The 21628-nt window shown below is 33.9% G+C and overlaps 1 protein-coding gene across 3 annotated transcripts in view; it reads right to left on the bottom strand.

Annotated features, from left to right (window-relative positions):
- The window catches only part of mvb12bb (multivesicular body subunit 12Bb), a 70149-nt gene that overhangs the window by 1138 nt on the left and 47383 nt on the right, over positions 1 to 21628 (bottom strand). The window contains exons 8-10 of one of the 3 annotated variants that reach the window (XM_059502765.1): positions 10212 to 10270; positions 8775 to 8834; positions 4527 to 4982 (exon numbers count right to left, since the gene is read on the bottom strand). In XM_059502765.1, coding sequence (XP_059358748.1) covers positions 4926 to 4982; positions 8775 to 8834; positions 10212 to 10270 — 176 coding nt within the window. In that variant the 3' untranslated portion in view covers positions 4527 to 4925. Of the gene's footprint in view, positions 1 to 4526; positions 4983 to 5628; positions 6253 to 8774; positions 8835 to 10211; positions 10271 to 21628 lie in introns of those variants that run through there. The other 2 variants (XM_059502764.1, XM_059502766.1) reach the window with 2 other exon arrangements.

Genomic DNA, 21628 nt, shown 5'->3' with positions numbered 1-21628 from the left:
TTTTTTTTTTTTTTTTTTGTAGAATAAGAATAAGAAAAAAGAAAAAAAAATCTATCATTGAGATATTTATGATACATTAAGTTATGACCACTCATTACTTATCATTATTATTACTCTGCAACAGTGAAAAACACTGATACATAGCCAGTCAAACATAATAGAGAAAATGTGAGATTCTTAAAGGTACAGTAGCAAATATAGCTAACTTAATTCTGCAAGTCAGACAGAAGGTAAAAAACTGATCATGATACATTAAATTAAACTGTTTTTGGTATAAACAACAACAACAATCTTAACAATAATAATTTATACAATCTATAATACTAATTTACAAAAATAATAATTTATCTATCTAAAGTTCTGGCATGAAACTCTAGATGGTGCTGTTCAATAGCTCTAAGGAGTCCCTCACAACAGGTTGACATGCAGGCAAGGTCAAAAAACACTTTCATTGTTTTATAATATGCATTTATTTTTACCTTACTTGCTCAACAACTCCCAAACGATTCGATCAATGATTCATTTTTCCAAACCCCTCCTTTGTGTGATGCTAGTTTGCGGTGATTGGTCAACTTACAGTTTCATCATGCCTTTAATGCCTGATAAAGCAGCATCTGTGAAGCATTGCTGCTTTGTGTACAGCTGTTACTGGGGAAACAGCTAGCTATTTTTTACAGCTCCAAAAGCAACACCTAGTGGGAAAGAATGAATTTGCGTTTTCATTTAGGCCAAGACTACATTCAAGTTCACTTTTAGACATGCACTTGTGAACTTCCCTAAGCACTTACCCTAGCCGCCATTTTGAAGTGCATTCCACTTTGTTAAGTGGACGATGGAAGTTTACATGGACATAGATACCCTCGACCCCTTGATTTTGACAGAGGGAGCGAGTTGGCTTCATATGCACACATCAGGCCGCTCTGTAGACATTAAAAATGCAACACTATTATGATGTCATCGCAGATTGCGTTTAATTTATTCCCACCTCTTCTATATACAGTGAATAATTATATATTACAAATTATTCCGAATCTGGAATGCATTAAAAGAATAATTTTCCCATCAACTGGTAAAAATGCACAACACTACTGTATGCTGCTTGAAAGACCCGTGTGCTGCTCTGATGTAAACAAGCACTCATGAGAAGCACATGGGGGAACACGTGAGAGAAGCGCTGAATGAAAGCACATTCACTCTCTGACAGCAGATGGCGTTAAACTGCAGAAAATGTAGCCCTTACCCTGGATATCCCATAAATATAGCAGCTGCACTACTTTCTAAAACATATTTAAATAATTTTAAATAGCCATTCAGATTTTGTGGATTCGATATGGTGTTCATCACAGCGCCAAATACTTAAAAATATTTAGACTAAATAGGCTATTTTCAAACTTTTTTTTATTTATTTAATCTGGACTACATGCCCTAGTTATGGTTTGAAAGTGTTTTGATTCTTTATTGTTCCTTCACACTTTACATTAGGGCTTCATTAGTTAACATTAGTTAACATAAACTGCCAATGAAAAATTATTCTGAACATTCATTAATCTTTGGTATTCCAGTTTTTAATAAAACGTTGTTAAAATTGAAAGTTGCAGCTGTGTTATTTAACGAGCTAACATGAACTTAAACTTGTATTTTTAACAAAGATTAATACTTCTAACTTCTGTAGCAAATGTAGCTATTGCTCATTGTGAATGTTAATGGTTAACTAATGAGGTCTTATTGTAAAGTGATACCGATTGGCCTTTATAGTTGTTTTGCACTTTAATCCATGTAAAACTTTTAACTTTATATATTTCTCTATATTGCTTTATTGTATTCAAATGTTGAGGTTTTTTATTATTATTATTATTTTTTTTTTGTAATAAGAAAAAGTTATTTAACCTGTTATATTGTATTATGAGCACTTTTTTGAAACTAGATTTCAATACCGTGATAATACCGTGTACCGTGATAAAATTTTATACCGGCATATCCCTAAATTTTCTTAATGATCAAGGGTTTAGGACATTCCAATTCAGCCCATTCCAAGGGTTCCGCCAGAAGTGGGCACTCATGCAGCGTAAAAGTACATCTGAAGTGAAGTACATCTGAGTAAACCAGATGGAGGGAAGTTAGCAAGTGAAGGGGATACAAAGTGAACTGGAACGCAACCCCTTTTTTCAAGTTTTCCCGGGTCTGTGCCCACAACAATTGAGAGGGCAATATGCTTATGTGTCATGTTGACGTCTACTGCATATAAGGTAATTTAAAAAAATCCATAATAGGGGTACTTTAACATTGTCAAGTACATTATCATACAGATCGCTCTAAGAGTTGTCATGACATTTATATATATATATATATATATATATATATATATATATATATATATATACATATATATATATATATATGTGCGTGTGTGTGTGTATGTATGTATGTAGGGGAGCCTTTGAGTCAAAATACACTGATGATATTTACTTCACATGCTTTGGTTGGTGGATTAACTGGAGAAAATAAATGCTCTACCTGTTCAAAGGAGTGTGAAGTGGGTTGATGGGAATGACAGCCTTGAGATCATCCTGTCCCAGCGTTCATGATGTCTAAACGGGCCAGTGAGATAGAACCTGTGCTCTGGTGCAGCACCTGTTTGTCTCCTTTCTGAAATCATCCACACACTAGTGACTCTGACACCCACACACTCTAGAAAGCCCTATTAGCTTGTCTAGGGGGGCAAGAATGACATGAACAAAAAAAGCAAAAATGTGTCTGCGGTCACAAATAAGAAAAAATCATCTGGGAGAGCAAAAAGTCATTAACCCTTTCATGCATGATTTATGGAAAACATTATCTAGATTTTTTTATGATGCTTTTTATTACTTTAATATGATGCTAAAATTTAATTTAATTTTCATTTTTACAAAATTCGGTTTTATTTAAAAAATATTTAAATGTCCATGTATGTGAACACCATGCAACAAAGGCGTAAAATGGGACATAAAGCCACAGTTGACAATATGGAATATTTTTTTTTTTTTTTTTATGGGACGTTATGCTATTAATATCAGCTCAGTTATTAAAAACAATAATATTACAATATAATAGCAATACAACATATATTGTAGGACCAATAACAGTAGTTACATATATGTAGAAACCTATTGACAATATAGGCAAATCATGGAAAACATTCATTGCTGATTGTAACAAGTTATATTTTCATCCTTATCCCTCTGGGATATTCTCTATTATTCTGTATTGACTCCTTGACCCATGCTGTCCCTGTTTGGAAGACACAATGCAAATTTGACTCCATATTTCTGTGTAAACTTGCCATTTAATGCTATAATATATGTAATTTTAAATAATTATTTATGTTGATATATTTGTTAAATGTCTGTTTTATTACAATTCAAGACAATTCATAACATCTTTGAAAAAATAGAATAGATATACTAGCAGGTTACAGAAATCAGACTTTATGCAATCTTACTCCTCTGTTGCATGATGTCCAGATACGTGGACAGTTGGTTTTTGGTAAATAAAAACTACATTATACTCTAAGTTTTAGTTTATATAATACTAACATATTCATCATACTTTACTGTACATCATATATATATATATATATATATATATATATATATATATATATATATATATATCAATTGACTTCCTTGTATAAAAGTTATTTACAGATATGCATGGGCATTTAGCGTATGTCTATCACTGTTAGCCATCTTGGATTAATGATGTTATCAAGCAATGAATATTTGGAATGCAAGATAGTAGCCACTGTTACAATATTACTGTCAATCTACTGACACTGCCCTCAAGTGGTTTGGAGAAAATGACCATGATAAATGAACCTTAAATGGAGTTAAATTAGCTGTCCACAAATGTGGACAATATGCATGAAAGGGTTAACTAAAGTTTTTATTTATTCATTTATTTTATTTATAAATTTCACACAAATGCAAAGCACTATGGAATCAATGGAGTTTGATGGGCTGTAATGTTGTGCCAAGGGAAGTTTCTAAAAAATTAATTGTGCCAATAGTTGCCAGAGATCAGCCTGAAAACATGATGAAAGATCATTAAACTGGGGCTAGTTTTCAAACTTTTTACTGAACATTTATGAGAATAGGGTAATTAAAAAAAAAAAAAACCTCACCCACATATAGTTACAGAATTTAAGCCCTTCTGGCAACAAACCTAACCCTAACCCATACTATAGTTCACTTGAAATGTTGTTACTTCAAAGTACATTTACATGCAGTCATTTAGCAGACACTTTAATCCAAAGGGACTTACAAATAAGGCCAATAGAAGCAATCAAACCAACAAAAGAACAATATTATGTAAGAGCTGTGACAGAAAAAAACAACAAAAAAAACAAGTAGATAGAATAGAACCAGTACAGAGAGTGCTATTGTTAGAGGGTCATATTTTTAAATAATGAACAAAAAACAAAGACAGAATAGAAATAGAATAGAGAATGCTAGAGTTATAGGGTCAAGATTTATTTAGATTTTCTCAAGCTAAATAAAATGATATTCAATAACAATTCATATTCATGTCTATTTTGAGTGTTGTTACTGTCCTTTAAATGTCAAACTTAAAAAAATGTACATAAAATTATAGGCTATTGTAAACATTTCAACCCATTTCAGCTGAAACAAGATAATCAATAAGAAAATGCAAGCGAGGGCTTTTTATCCATTTGAGTTTTATCCATGTGATCATGTGAAGTCTTTATATGGCACAAGGATGGAGGGAAGTTTTCTGAAAAGAAAAAATTCCCAAGAAGACCAGGAAGAAGAAAGATATAGTGTGTTCATACCCTGATCTTTGGATTCTCAGTTAGATTCTTTAGTTATTCTCACTACACTGTTTGATTGCTTATACCAGTGTTAATAGTGAATCTCCACTCTCTAAAGTCACTGAGTCCATGTGAAGGCTGCAGCGCTGTGTTCAGTGTTGAAACAATAGTTGTACTGCAAAACAAACAGAAAACAAAAAAGAATGATGACTTTGGTAATTCAACTGTAAACAATGACAATGATTAACAATGATAATGATTATATATATATATATATATATATATATATATATATATATATATATTTTTTTTTTTTTCATTTCTGTATTTGCCCAGTAAATACTGCTAAATGGCGCCCCCGTGTGCACAACTCCAGATACACAGCCATTAAATCACAAGGTAAATTCAAACATGAATTAACTGCTTTCCACAATACACAAATCTCATGACTTCTCACTTATTTAAGCTTACAACTAACCTAATAAAATTAGAACATCTAGAGGCCCTGAAATAAGGTCTAAATACTTTGCAGGAAGAAGTCACTGATAAGTGTTAACATGAGATAAGTACATAGACAAATCACGAAGATCATATGCTCTCTCAGTTTACTGAATCACTGACCCCTGCTTCTATCATCAGCTACATTCTGAATAATACTAAATAATAATTATAGCAAAAAGAAAAATAAATAAATAAAAATTAATAATAATAATAATAATAATAATAATTGGAGAACTTGGAATTATATTAAATTAAAGTACATTACAAAACTGCATTTCTCTTTAAATATATAAAAATAAAAATAATAAAATAAAACAATGAAATGAAGGGTTAATGGATTTAATGTGTTTAAATGAATTTGACATATATACAGACATACATGCATGCACGCATATGAAAAAATAAATAAAAGCACACAAATCCTGCTTTTTAACATCTTTAAGCTTTATAAAACGCCTGTTTAAGATGTTATGCAGATTCACAGCACTAGGTGATGCTGGAGGATCACACAACAACCTTGTTCTTCCTTTCAGAAATCTCTCTCTCGCCCTTCATCTACCTGCAGCAGAACTGCAAGTTCCACCAACATGTCACATGTCACACGCCGCTTAGTTGTAATGAAAAGTCACACACAGCACCTGACTAAGTAATAAATAAACAAGTATGTGTGTGTGTGTGTGCGCGCACATGTATAAATGATGGATGGGAAGGAATGGGCTGTTATCACAGAGTGCATGTATCACTGCCTGCCATTTTTACACAGGCCCGTGACAGGACAGTAATATGCGGAACATGGGCGGCAGCCTCCGAGATGAGCAGATCTTCATTTCCTGTTCCTGCTCAGAGCAGGTGAAAATATGTGACATGTTGTCTTCATTAATTCCCCCTTCATTTGAATATCTACCCGTCTGCTCTCTGGGTGTCCTCTCAGAGTCTCCTTCTCCCTCACATGACCAAATACACACACACACACACACACACACACACACACACACACACACACACACACACACACACACACACACACACACACACACACACACACACACATGTCCTTTAGAAATACATATGATTGGTCTTGTCTGGTTTAAAGTGTCACACTTTCAAACATGCATGGAATCACATAATTGTGCATATATATTTATATTATCATATTTTCTATCTAGGTAGCAGAAAAAATGCACACACCCCCCCCCCCACCCCAAATCATTAGCCTCCCTTCAATAAAATTTTTTCAGCTGTGCAAACTACATAAAGACGTCAGCTCAAATCACTAACTAATTAACACTTAAAAAGACACAAATTAGATATGCGTGGCTAAAAGCAATTATAATCTCTACGAGTTTTGCAAATCATTTGGGAAATGAAAAGAATGCGTAATTGCTGGAACCAACATCTTCAACAAAAAAATGGCTCAAGTGATGCTTGTTAGAGAGCAGTCTTATCGACGGACCTGATTGTGATTACGGCGCTTTTCCGCAATTACATGTGCATATGTTTAATGTCACAAAATGCCTCTTTTTAATGAATGTGTTTTTAATAGAATTAGCAATCAGTCAATTACGATGTGCGTCAAGGCCCTGAGCAGAGAAGTTATCATCCAGAGACTAATGAAGGAATACGTGCCGATTTCTACTGGAAATATGTATTCAGCTCCCAGTCTGTAAATGCAACTGAATTATATTATACGCTCACTTAAAACCAAGACTTCACTAACACTTTGCATTATAGCATCCGTGTTATGCTCATTACATATTGATCAAATTAATTACTATGATGATAACAATTACAGTATATAATTACAAACAGCTCTACAAAATATTTATATTAACATAGATATATTATTTAGTGTAACACAAGGTAAGCACTGACACAGAAAATGTAAAAAAATCTGTATTAAAACAACTATAAAAAATATAATTTATATCTATAATCAAAACACACATGCACACACACACACACACACACACACACACAATTATATACAAAAAAGCTCAACTAATATTTACATTATTTAGTGTAACACTAGATAAGCACAACAGTCTTTACATATATGCAACTGAATTTAATTTTTTTTCTCTCTCTCTCTAGATAAGCACAACACAAGGCCTTTATAAATTATATACTAAATTTAAAAATACATGAAAAATAATTATAACCATTTTCTCCCTCTACACATAAACACAGACATTCTAAATATAAAAAATAAATTAAAAGTTTACAACAATAATAAAAAATAACAACTAATAATATATATATATATATATTTTTTTTTTTAATTGACAAAATTTTCTTTTTTAACTTGTTCATGCCACAGGGTCATTCACAAGCAATGTATGAGCAATAGTGACTGATTCAGAGCAAGAGCATCCCGGCTTGCATTTTTGACAGGGTGGCAGGGAAACTGCATTCCAGGTCGAAGATGCGGCTGAAGAACAATAGCTGTGGATGCTCTCACACTGATTCTAATTATCAGGGCAGCGCTCCGACTCCGTCGCCGTCAGCCCTCGCTTCTCCATTAATCTTGTGCTGTCGCCCACCTCACTAAACCCAGTGCTGTTACACTATCTCTGCTTTACTTCATCTGCGGAGCCTGCGTTAGGCTGTAATTAATGAATCCCCCTCCCCTCGTGCTAGGTCTGCTGCTTCTAATCACAGCCTGCTTCGAGGAGAGATGCGCCATGAAAAGTGTTGATGGGGAGGGGGTCAACGTGATAGTAAATATGTATAACTAAACAAAGACGAACTGCCATCATAAAACAAAATCCTGTTGTTTTCACATAATTTATTCCAGATATTCGATAATGACTTGTAATGAAATGAAAGCCATTATCAGTCTAGTGTGTCACCAAGTTCATTTTCTTTTGTTTTTAACAAAAAATTCTGGCCTCGCACTACTGCCTTTTTGCACAATATTTTTTACTGCATTGCTGTTATTACTATTATTGTTAATATAACTAACAATTTGAACAACAATAATACAACTATTTGTTACTTCACTGCAGCTTCCTGCTCTCTCAACATAATTATCGTGCCATTTTTTGGAGCTTAAAAATTGTACATTATACAGTGTGTGTGTATATATATATATATATATATATATATACACACACACATATACATATACACACACACATATATATATATATATATATATATATATATAAACATATATATATATATATATATATATATATATAAACATTTAAATAATAATCGTATTGGTAAAAATGGCTATCATCATGGCATCAAACAACTGAGAACACATATAGAAAAGCCTTAAATGTACACCAAAAAAGATTTTTTCGAAGTTGCAAATAAAACAGTTTTAGAAGAAAAAAACATCTAATCTGTCTTTCATGTTAAGACTTTGTAACTGTTATTTTATAAATTGTTTGTGCAATTTCTACCAATTTCTGTATGTTAATCTGAGCACCTAGGTCAACCTGAGCATATTTGAACTTACTTCATCTTCAATCTCTTTCGGCGATTTGATGGTAATGTTCAAGAAATGGACTGAATCTATCTGGAAATAAAGAAAAAAAAATACATGAAAAAATAGGAAACATAATGGTGGTGACCATGGTTAAATAAGCGTGCTTAAGATCTTTAATCCTCTCTCTCGCTCTTATTCTCTCTCTGACAATAAGAACAGAGCTCTTGTGACAGGGGCCAAATGGCCCTCCATGAGCCAGCTCTGCCTGGCTGCATGCATTCATCAGCTGCAGATCCATTACAGTAGTGCTGAAGGCTCGTGCAGCACTGACTCCACATCACAGCTCAACATCTGGCGGGATGGGGGCTCTAGCAAAACTTTGGTTGCATCAAGTAGCATAGTTACAGATCTATTTGAGCATCAGAGTCAGCTCGACACTGGCTCAACCAATGGGGCGGGGCAATCAGTCCTTCCAACCAATAAAAGACCCAGAAGTGTTTGGGAAAACATTATTGTCGTTATTGGTACAATACTGTACACACTGTACAATAAGATTCCATTTGTTTACATAAGTTTTATTAGTTAATGAACTAACAATGAAAAATACTACTAATATTGGTTGATGTTAATTCTTAACCTTTACAAAGTACATGATTTAAATTAAACATTTATCTATTAATAATATTTAATGGACCTGAGTTAACATAAACTATCAATAAACATATATATATATATATATATATATATATATATATATATATATATGTATTATTATACAATATATTTATTATAGTTATATACTATATATAAGTTATGTATTATATATTATATTTTTATTAACTAATGTTAACAAATACTAATAAAATATATATTGCTAATGTTAGCTAATGCATAGTTAATGCAATATTAATGCTAACTAATAAAAAAAGGGTTTAATTATTTTATGGTTGCAAATTGCATTTTTACATTTTATACCACCCCATCAACCATATACAACCCTACCCAACCCCAACAAAGCAATCCCTAATTAGAACACAATGAAATCTAAAAAAATAAAAAAAATAAATAAAAAAATTATATATATAATATATATATATAATATATTGCAATTATTAAATAATGTGATAAATTGTTGCCACTTAAAAAAATTTTAACCTTAGGGTTAACTAATTATTAAACAACAACAACAACAACAACAATAATAAGAATAATAATAATAATTATTATTATTATTATTTTAAAGAAATGTTAATACATTATCAAAATCAAACATTTAATCTAAGTTATGTTTTATATATTATATATAATATTAATATTATATATATATATATATATTTTATAAATGTTAGCTAATACATAGTCTATGCAACATTAACTAGTTAACTAATAGAACCTATAGGGAAAGGGTTAACTTTTTATTAAACAACAACAACTATTATTATTATTATTATTTAAAGAAGCACTTACTTCATCTCTGAATGTGGAGGTAGATTTTTTGTAGATCATAAAGGGGATATCATCCATAGCTGGAAAGAGAAAAAAATATATAAGTGAATATAGAAGTGATCACAAAAAGAAAAGAAAAAAAAAAGAAAAAAAAAGAAAAGAAACCTCAACAGGGTGCTCTGAACATAAAGCCAGATCCTGAAGGGATGTATTTAAAAAAAAAAAAAAAAAGACTTCCTAACTGCATATTACATCAAAATGTTGATAAATGGACACGAAACATTTGAACTGAATTTTTTTTTATTAAAGAAGAAAAAAGAAATCATAAGAGAAACATGAAACTAGTGCAGTGCAGGAAACTGACTGCCAGTAACAATGATCAAATCAATAAGAATATTTGACAACTCCACTACTGACCAATCAGAGATCAGCATTATAAAATACAATAAAAATAATTATTGAAATATTTCAAACAAACTCCTTCAATATCGAGCACTGCTCTTTCTATGTTGTGAAAATGCATTTGACTTAATCTAATGGTCGAAAATGGCAGAACACTGAAAGTTCCCGAATCTCCTCGGAAATTCACTCAGACAAAGCGAGATGAAAGCCTTTTTTATCCTCCACTGTATTTGAGCCCCTCCACCCCCACCCACCCGCTCTCCTCCCTCTTTCCCTGTTAATTACTCTTGATTATTCCTTATCCTGTCTTGTCAGGGAGACGTTCGACTCCAAAAACAAAGCCCCACTCGCACACGTCGAAAGAAAAAGGGGAAAGAGAGAGACAAAACATTCGCCGGATATCAATTTGCATGAAAATGAGCCAGAGTGTTCGGCTCTCTGAGAGAAAGCGAGAGCGAGAAAGAAAGAGAGAGGTGGATTGAAAGAGGACTTGCCAAGAGTGCGGTGGTATAATTAGCATTCTACCAAACAAACGAGCTTCAACAGAGCTATAATTAAGCAGGCCTGTAATTAAGTGTATGCCCTTTATCATAATGATCATGGTTAAAGCGCCTTTGATGGCTGCCAGTGGGTTATTAACGGTGTAACCCTGCGCCACACGGCGCCCACGCAAGAATCAGGGTGTCACGACTGTCAGGCTAAAGAGCGCCCCTTTGTTTATCAAATACATTAGAGCCCAAATTAACACAGGGTGACACGAGCGCACAATAGCTCCCATTGACTGAACTGAAGAAAAATGTCCATCCCCACCCAAAAAAAATCAGAAAGTGCCCAACTTTGCTCATGGAAAACATGTTGAGTATGGCATCTAACAGCAGCGCTATACATTAGCAACCGCGCATGGGATCTGCTGGAATGGAAACCGGAGGACCTCTTCTCGTAAGTTACCTGGAGGTCGACGGTGTAACGTTCGCGACTGAAGGAGGAAAGAATATCTTAAACTGTCATACGGTTTCATTACCTTGGCAAAAGCTGAATACTTCTTTGTCCTTAACTCTTCCACAGGGTGTCCAGTATACTTAATTAATATTTGAACATACAAGATGTCTTGGGGAAAAAGGTGAACATGTTATAAATGTTGACACTGTCACCCAATAGTGAGCTGAGCACATAAAGAGCTCTTCTTTTATAGAGGTTGGTACTGCATGATTCACATACTAAAGTATTTGAGTCAATGTTGTAATTATTATTATTATTATAATTTTTTGAATGTATTTAAAAAGACAATTAAATGCAGTTATAAAAAAATAAGTTACAAAACAATTGCCAAGTTTTTGATTTCGTAAAAATAAACTCAAAATGTCAAGGTGATATACTTACACACCTCAACACTTAATTTAAAGAATGAAATATGTGAGGGGAAAAAGTTTGGCATAATTTATTATAGAATAAAAATAAAAAAGGTACACTACAAAAAAAATCTATATAAAAACAACATTAAACAGGACCCAGATTATTTGATTATTAACTTTTGATTTATTTTAGATTTTTTTATATACATTTCTGAAAAATGAACTCTTTGTATATTGCTTTCAAAGTAAAAATAAAATAAAAAAAATTTGTGTAACACAAAAAGGCTTTTTTTGTGTCTGTGAAAGTCTTGTCTGTCTTTTGCCCATGTGATAAAGTTTTGTAAATGTAAATGAACTTGCTGTGATTCACACTTTGTCAGATAATAAAGTTATATTGTATATCATATCTCACTTTGGGCTTCCCTATGTATATTTTTTAACACCATTTTGGATACTACCTTTACAGCCATTAGACAGGCCTCAGGGAATGTATCACTCGGCTCTAGAATGGACTATTGAACAACAAAGAGCTTCAAGAGGTCATTTCACCAGCAGGGCTCGGGTAATTGAAAAGAGGATGATAACGACTTGTTTCGGTCCATAAAAACAAGTGAATAAACATGTGCTAAAGCATCACTGAACACCAGCATGAGGTAAGAGAGCAAGGCTGATGAATCGGCAAGCATCAAATGGATGAAAGTGGGACTTGAAGGCCAGAGCGTTCTCTTTTATTGTTCAAGCATTGCCTTTTCATTCAGATTGAGCTTAGTATTCGCCTGCCATTCATACTGGGTGTCCCAGACTAACACACACATACATGCACACACTTTTTGCACACACTCATGGCCTGATGGGAAGATTTGGGGGCGATTGTGAGGAGAGAAAAATAGATGTGAGTTTGGGGTCATGGGGAGGAGTGTTGAGGTAATGTTTGTCCAGACTGCTGTTGCCTGGACTGAAGTCGTAAAGGTAAAGTATGGCGCCTGGCAGATTCAGCTCAAATAGGTTAGACCACAGGCAGCCTGATATATACACTCCTCTGGAAGCGCATAACTGAGATTATGGAAGCAGGTTAAATGGTCTGTTGGTACAAATGCACCAAAATGCCAGTGTTAAGGAAATATACACCTATGTAGTAAATGCAAATTGTTGGGTGAGATCACATTATGGAAGTCTTTGTGCTCCGAGCAGTTGTAAAGCATGTAAAACAGTGGTTGGTGCATTTAAAACAGTGGTTGGTGCTTGAACTGGTGGCTCGCGTCCCAAAAATGTTTTGCTGGTCAAAGACAACAAGAAAAAAATAAAAATAAAATAAAAACATGCTGAATGCAAACAATAAAATGCAACCAATAATTTTATTGTGAATTGTCAGCATGTATAGAAACAGACTTGGGCTAAGCATCTTATCAAATGGAAGAAGAAATATTTTTTGTTTTTTTTTTGTTAAAGGAATATGTGACGAGTGGGGCGGGGCCGAGGGACATGGGAGCGAGGCCGGTGGAGTGATTGGAGATGAACTACACCTGTTCGACCCGCCGGTCTCGAGGCCCATGGAGGAGATGGAAGGATATAAAACTGGAGCGACGACAGTGAAGGACGAGAGAGGACCAGGCCTGGGATTTTAGTTGTGTTTTGGTTTTTATTTTGTGCGCATCAGTCGTCCGTGAGGGGCTGGTGCGCTGTTTTGTGTTTATTTGAATTATTAAAGTTTCATTTGATTGTCCGCCGGTTCCCGCCTCCTTCTTCACGATGACTAGGAAGTCTTTTATCATTACAGAATAGTTCACCCAAAAATGTAAATTTTGAGGTTAATTTACTCATGTAAAATGAAGGTGACTTACTTTCTTCAGCAGAACATTAAAGATCATTTTTAGCTGAATCCATTGGCTCTGGTGGTTCATATGCAAGTCAACAGGTACCATCACTTTAAGAGGCTATGGATTACAAGTAATAATGTTTTAAAAAGGGGGATGGGTATCGTTTTAATTATATCAATTGCGATTCTGATTCCAATTCTGCTTATCGATTCAGATTCTTTTCGATTCCCAGTTTCCAATGTGATTAAAACATCAAACATATTTATTCTGTGTCCCATTATTGCAAAACATTTAGTTGCAGCTAAATACCATAAACAAAAATCAGCAGGCCACATAAAAACTGGACTCATTTAAGAGCGGCATGATTCTGGAAAAACTGAGTTAGTTTTTTAAATGGAGACTCTGATTCTCGAATTGAATGAATGAATGATTCAATGACTCACATGACACAAATTTACTTGTTTCATTACTGGATGAATCAGCATTTGTGAACGAATCTCTAGAATGAATGCCCGAAGCGTGAATCCGTATTCAGAAAGGCATGGATAACAAATAACATGAAACGGTTGCCTGTTTCATTACAGTACTTAAAATTTCACTTACACTTAAACAGAGTTAGGAGAGATAACTGGGGATGATGGCGAATGATTTGCAGATTCTGAGCATCGCTTAAACATCTAATCTTGTAAAATGTGTGGTAATATATTATTATTATTACAATTATTATATTATTGTTGCTTTTGTTAAAATAATCAAAAGATGGTCACAAGATAAATATTCAGATCCCCCCCAGTAGTCTGTTTTATTTAAATAATTCTTAACATTTTCGCCTTTTTATACAGAAGAACTTTGCCTGTTGAATATTAAAAACAAATGAACAAACAAAAATTCTGGATCTCCACATCTGCCGTGCAAATCAACTATTCCTGCTTATCTCCAGACTGGATCTCTCCTCTCCACTTTCCAGAACTGCAGATTCAATTATTAGTACTTTCTAATAATTAAATCTTTCATGTAGTTTTTGTCCCAACCACCCGCGACAGCGGCATGTGACAATAAGCGACACGGAATTCTATTTTAAAAATGGTTTTTATTTTCTGCAACGTCACGGCAGGAACAACTTACAAAATATGACAGTGATAATCTTGATAATAATGATTATGTGCTTTATTCAATGTTACAAGTGTCTAATGTGAGTTTAAATATTATTTTGCGTGATCTTTATAGCCATAGTGAAAGCAACAATAGATATTTTACCTCAGATCTTGGAAATAAATTAAGCTAAATCAAAATTACGTTAAAACTGTGAACTCACTGCGAACCAACATCCAAAACAAAGAGGTATCACTCACTTACTTACTCACTCAAAACTGTGCAGTCCATTCACATTTTAATGATCTAGTTGCAGTCTCCACTTTTCTTTATTTTACACTTGCCATATTTTTGCTGTCGCATCATATCTACACTGGACACAACAAAGCATTGCAAATCATTTTAACTTTTTGTCAGCACATCATCACAATGTTAAATCTGCGATGGACAATCGGCCCAACCCTATTAAATATCTGATTCTGAAATTTTAATTGTTTTTGATTCCCAACCCTTAATTTTAAATAATATCCATTTTCTTGCACAGATTATTTGTTTCACTCCATAAGACCTTCATAAGATATTGCCAGGAGCTGTGAACAATTAATTTTGTGTTTCCTTAATCTGTTTTTTTTACTTTAAAAGTGACGACACCCATTGACTTGTATATTATTAGTCACAGAGAACCATGGGTTTCACAGAAAATAGGAAGGAATCGCTGTCTCATAAATGACAAACAATTCTGGTGGGGAAAGAGCTCATGTTTAAGGCTGTAAAAATAATATTGGTCACTAGTCATATTAAATCATATTTAAATTTATTTGAAACTATGCCTCCATTTCTCAAACCTCTACATACAAAACCACAAAACGCAAACACAACATAGAGAACATCACACACATCTGTCAAAAGCAAACACTTCTTTGCAAACTGTTTTAACTCTTCTAAGAATGGTAGAACTTTTTGCATAACTCCACATAATTAGCCATATACACACCAATTTACACACAGATGAGAAAAATGTAAAACACTACTCTTGTGTGTCTTTTGATTGTTCTGACTGCAGAGGAGCACAGGAGATTGTCATAGCACTTGCACATGCGGTACATGCATATGCACATATAAACTCTATATACAGTATGTATGACTGCAGGGGTGGAGCCAGGGGGGTGGCCACCCTGCTCAAAACTGCAGTTCTTGTCTCCTTTTTATTGACAAGAAATGCATTTATTAAGATGCGGAGTCAGCATATTTCTTTGCATCCACATCAATTGGAAGACTTTGTCATACGCGCACTTCAGCTTCGAGTCAAATGAGCATGGAAAAGGTACAGCAGCCAAATGAGCTTCAGTAGAACAACAGTGAACTGCAGTATGATGAGATGTTGTTAGGCTAAATATCAGTAAAACAAACTTTCCTGTCCGGTCAACCATTTTACTGTGCTCACAGCACACATTCTTCAACTGTATGCGAATATATGGCGCACTCTCTGACTGTGTCATGATAAATAAGTGCGCAAGTAACTATGAGCATACAACATAGTTCTGTTGTCAGTTAAGTCATGAGAGTACCAAAAAGGCGATTAAAGCTGCAAACTGTGCATGCATGTAAATATGCATTACATTTAAGAACTTGACTCAAATGCATGTATTAAAATATATTATGCAATTCCAGATCACAATATGAGGCGCAAGCTGTATTGTATTTTTTTATTTGTCATTTAATGCACAATTAAATGTGAGCACAGTGCACTCATACTAGAAATTATGCAAAAAAAAAAAATAATAATTATATATATATATATATATATATATATATATATATATAGTTTTTTTTTCCTCATTAATTTGAAAAGTACAAACGAAAATGCAACCATTAAAATGCATAACATAACTCATAATGACGTCCAGCCTTTATCACATTCTTATCACTATCTGCATGTCTCATCCATGAGTTACAAGAACCAGAACCAAGCTGACTGAGCAATAAAGCTATAGTGAGCCCTTTATTTAAATGCATGGAGGTAAGGAATAATACAAAAAATTGTCATATTCACTAGTGTCACTAGAATGACACTAGTGACTTGTTAGAGCTGATTTATAGCAAAATGTGAATTTTATTGTGAAGCTGCTGTGAATATAATATATAAAATAATTGGCGGCGTTAATCAATTAATGCGTTAACCCGATAATAACACGTTTACTTGCCCAGCCCTAATATAAATATACACAGTACACACACACAAACGTATATTATGTAAACACATAATTTATATTACTTTGGATGCTATTAAACACGATTAATCTTTCTCTTTATATATATATATATATATATATATATATATATATGAATGGAATCAAACCCATGATCTTGATTTGCCAGCCCTGAGCAACTGGATCTGACTGTGACCAAAACCCCTTGGAAGTACAAAAGAGCACATTGATCTTTACAAGGTTGATGGACACAGATTAGCAGTTCAACGTTGTATGATATTTGTTTATTCAAAACAAATACTACAATAGGAATTTTCAGTCTGCCAATACTTGACATGCGGTTAGACCTGGTACACAGGCACTATCATCACATTAATTGCTGATTAGAGCGATGAGTCCAGCGCTGGGATCGGTTAGAGTGAGTGAATGATGAGAGTGTGCCGAAGTGAGTATGAGTGTGGCTATGAGGATCATTGCCTTATTAATAGCTGTGTCAGGTGTTGAGAAAAATTTTGCCATTGTCATCCCCACAGCCCCCGAGCCCTGACGGATGGCTGCTGCAGGCATAGAAGACTTCCCTTACATGCTGCTATGAGCTCTAATCCTTCACACTTCCATTGTTGGATGCACTGTCACACAGGACTTACGCCAGCCACCCTCGCCACACCGACACACACACACATCAGATTTATACCTAGGCTAATGTTAAAAGACTGACAGATGGAGGATTCGGTCAGCCAGTACAGCACAGTTCATGAAACAAAAAAATAATTTCTTCCCCAGAGGAAGAAGAGGGGGAAAAAATGGTGAGAAAGAGAAATTCTGTGAATTTGAAATAATTCTTTAGGCGACACAGAATAAAACAGACAGCTTGTAACAGTTCGAAGTAGGAACAAACTTGTATTTCATTTAATTTGTTTTTTGGATTTCAGTGACATAATATGGCAAAATATGAAGTTTGATGTTGAGAGGAAAAGACCCTAAAATGCATAACTGTTTTCAAAATTATTATTAATAATAATAAATGTTTTTCAAGTGCCAAAGTAAACATATTGATTACTGAAGGATCATGTGACACTGAAGAAGTGTGAGTTTGAAGTGACAATCAGCCAAGTATGGAGACCACTACTCAGAATTTGTGCTCTGCATTTAACCCATCCAAAGTGCACACACACAGAGCAGTGAACACACACACACCGTGAACACACACCCGGAGCAGTGGGCAGCTATTTATGCTGCGGTGCCCAGGGAGCAGTTGGGGGTTCGGTGCCTTGCTCAATGGCACCTAAGTCATGGTACTGCCGGCCCGAGACTCGAACCCACAACCTTAGGAGACATACTCTCTAACCACTGGGCCACAACTTCCCCTTGGATAAGAATAAGATAAGAATGGATAAGTCTGCAAACATTTTAAATTAAGTTACAATAGAAAGCAGTTATTTTAAAATGTATATATATATATATATATATATATATATATATATATATATATATATATATATATATATATATAATATTTTTTTGTTTTTTGTTTTTTTTCTGTATTTTTGATCAAAAAAGGAAGCATTGCTGGGCATAAGACACTTCTTTAAAAAAAAGAGAAAAGAAAAAAGAAACAATCCCCTCAATTTTTTATACTTTAAATAAATAACAAAATATTAAAACTCCCAGTTAAGATATGCAGCTAAAAATGTAATTAAAACAATTTAAAAAAATATAAATATTTTTAATAAAATAAAAATTATTAATATATAGATACAAAGAAACAAACAAATTAATAACTAACTACATAAAAATATGTAATAAATTAAGATAAAGATATCAAATTATATTCAATTATAAAAAAAATGATATTAATACAATAATACTTCTAAAATAATTGTAGAATGTTTTCCAAAATGTGCTGTCTTAAAAATAGTATATATCAAAATATAAATAATTCTATAAAATGATTACATGAATTATATAGCACACCCACCCACACCCACATACACACATAAATCTTTAATGGGGAACTATGTATATTTTGAATTTGGTGTACAGGTTTTGGGTTTAAATATCACATGCTAAACCTATCATTATACTACATTCTATATTATCCTACATCCAGGCCGAATAAGTAATTAATGTTCTTTCCATACAGCTATTCAGACCTTCCCTTACCTTTACCTTTTCACCCCTAACACACATTTAATCTCCTCACACCCACAGCTCACACTGACAACATCCAGCCACACCACAGGAGAGCAACAGAGTGACTGCAGCAGCAGCAGGTCATGCATAAAGGACAATAGTGCAAGTGGATGTGAAATCTGGAGAAGCTGATAGAAAGAGAGAGTTACCCAGTGGGTGTGAACTGCAGATTGGACTCACTGATACAAAGGATAAGCAGAAGGATCGGTGGGTTTGGATGGGACGCTTTAACCTTAGGGAAATCCCAACAGCTCTCTAAGCACATAGACTGTCCTACAGAGACAAACCTTGCTTTTAAAGAAAAATTGTGCCTGCCGCCTGAAGACATCTTAGAGACATATTGTCGTTTATTTTGTCACCCGGGTTTGCCATCTGTGCCATTCCAATAGACGCTGCTGCCTGGTGAAGACAGAGCCTGGATGAGGTGGTCTGCCCGAGCCCCTCCAAAGCCCAGTCTGGTCATTAGTCAAATTGCCTAATGAGAGAGAATACAAATGGCCCCCTGCCCTGACAGGAGGAGTTTTGGAAGTGTCAGCGCTCCTGACCCGTGCTATGAGAACAGATGATGGCTCGCTGCTATTTTCAGCACCTTTTAATGACTCTGTCGTGGCCCTCGCCATTCCTCCTGCTTTCATCACATTTTTGTCTTTTATTCATTTTTTGTCTTTACTTTCTATCACTGTGCATCGCACTCATCTAAACAAGATTCAAGTGAGAAAATTCTATATTTTGCTTTAAAGCAACATAGTGCCAAAACTCTCTTACATGCTGTTATAACAAATATGGTCTGAGATTTCAATGTTCAAAAAGGACACAAAAGAAAACAATAGTCCTGTATAAGTCTTTAGAACTTCCAAAAGATTTGTGTTTTGTTTTTTTGTTTTTTTTCTGAGAAAAACATTAACTTTTCCAAAGATATCTTCCATTTGTCTATTGCACACAAAAATTATTCCTGTAGCCTCATAAAATTTTGGTTGAACCACTGAAGTCACATGGACTATTTTAACAATGTCCTTACAACGTTTCTGGGCAGTGAACATGTCAGTTTTGTTGCTGTCTATGCAGGGTTAGAAAGCTCTTGGATTTCATAAAAAGTATCTTAATTTGTGTTCCAAAGATGAACGAAGGTCTTATGGGTTTGGAACGACATGTGGTTGAGTATTTAATGATAGAATTTTCATTCCTTTAAACTTGTTCACATTCAGTTTGCTTATAAAGAAAATAATGGAAACTAGAACAAAAAATCATCTTTTGCAATAAACGTCCAACAGGTTTGGAATGTCATGAAGTTTGAATAATTGATGACAGTCATTTTGGGTGAACCTTTAAGTACATTCAAAGGAAGAGGAAGAGACCACAGCGAAAAGGGGGCAGGGAAGATGTATTAAGTTTATTTAGCTGAGAATTGTTATTTTTCCATCTGGTTGACAAGTGGCCCTTGAAATCTGGTATTGGTTCGGGTGCCAGTAGGCATCACCCACTGGGCACTGATCTATCTGTCTTCCAGAGTGAGAGAGAAGCCAAATGTTCCAACGGATGCCTGGCATTAAGTACACACTTCAGATATGTTGTAATGTAATTCCAGCAGCTATCACGCATTCCATTCAGTCAGAGAGGTCAAGAAACATAACCTCTAGATAAAAATAATCTCTAATACATTTTTTCTCCATGTAACGACACAAATGTGCATAATCACAGTGAGAAATACTAAGCAATAATTAATGTTTTCACACTTAAGGTTTTAGAGTCTGGTTCTGGTCGTTAATGTGAAAGCGACTCCCCAGTCTGGAGTATGCGTCATGTGAACGGCAATATAGTGCACAGTTGGTATGAATACAATCTAACTTAGCTATTGAAGATACAATAAAAACTATAATATAATATATAATATAAACACACACACACACACACACACACACATACACACACACAAATATATATAGTAAAACAATACATAAAAAACAAAATGAAACAAAACAAAATTAACAGAAACACAATAAGACACAATAATAATAATAAAAAACTATATAAATAAAAAATATTTATACTATACTAATATAAAATTAGTAATTATATAAATGATATAATTTATTTAGTAATTATACTAAATAAAAAAGAAAAGCAAAATACACACACAAAATAAAAAATAAATATAAACACAAAATAAGACATAAAAAATATATAAAATAAAATCAAAGAAAATAAAATAAGCAAATAAACAACTACATAATATAAACAAGGATACACACTAAATAAACAATAAAAACAAACAAACAAAAACATTTTATACATGAAAGCAGGGGTAGGGTGTGGAATCAAATTCTGGTTTGAACCAAGCAATTGAACCAAGTGTTAAAACCTCCTTAAATAAG

The sequence above is a fragment of the Carassius carassius genome, chromosome 21 (genome assembly GCF_963082965.1).
Source record: "Carassius carassius chromosome 21, fCarCar2.1, whole genome shotgun sequence".
Taxonomy (NCBI): domain Eukaryota; kingdom Metazoa; phylum Chordata; class Actinopteri; order Cypriniformes; family Cyprinidae; genus Carassius; species Carassius carassius.
The sequence above is the reverse complement of the archived record's forward strand: the minus strand, read 5'-3'. Positions and strand labels throughout refer to the sequence as shown.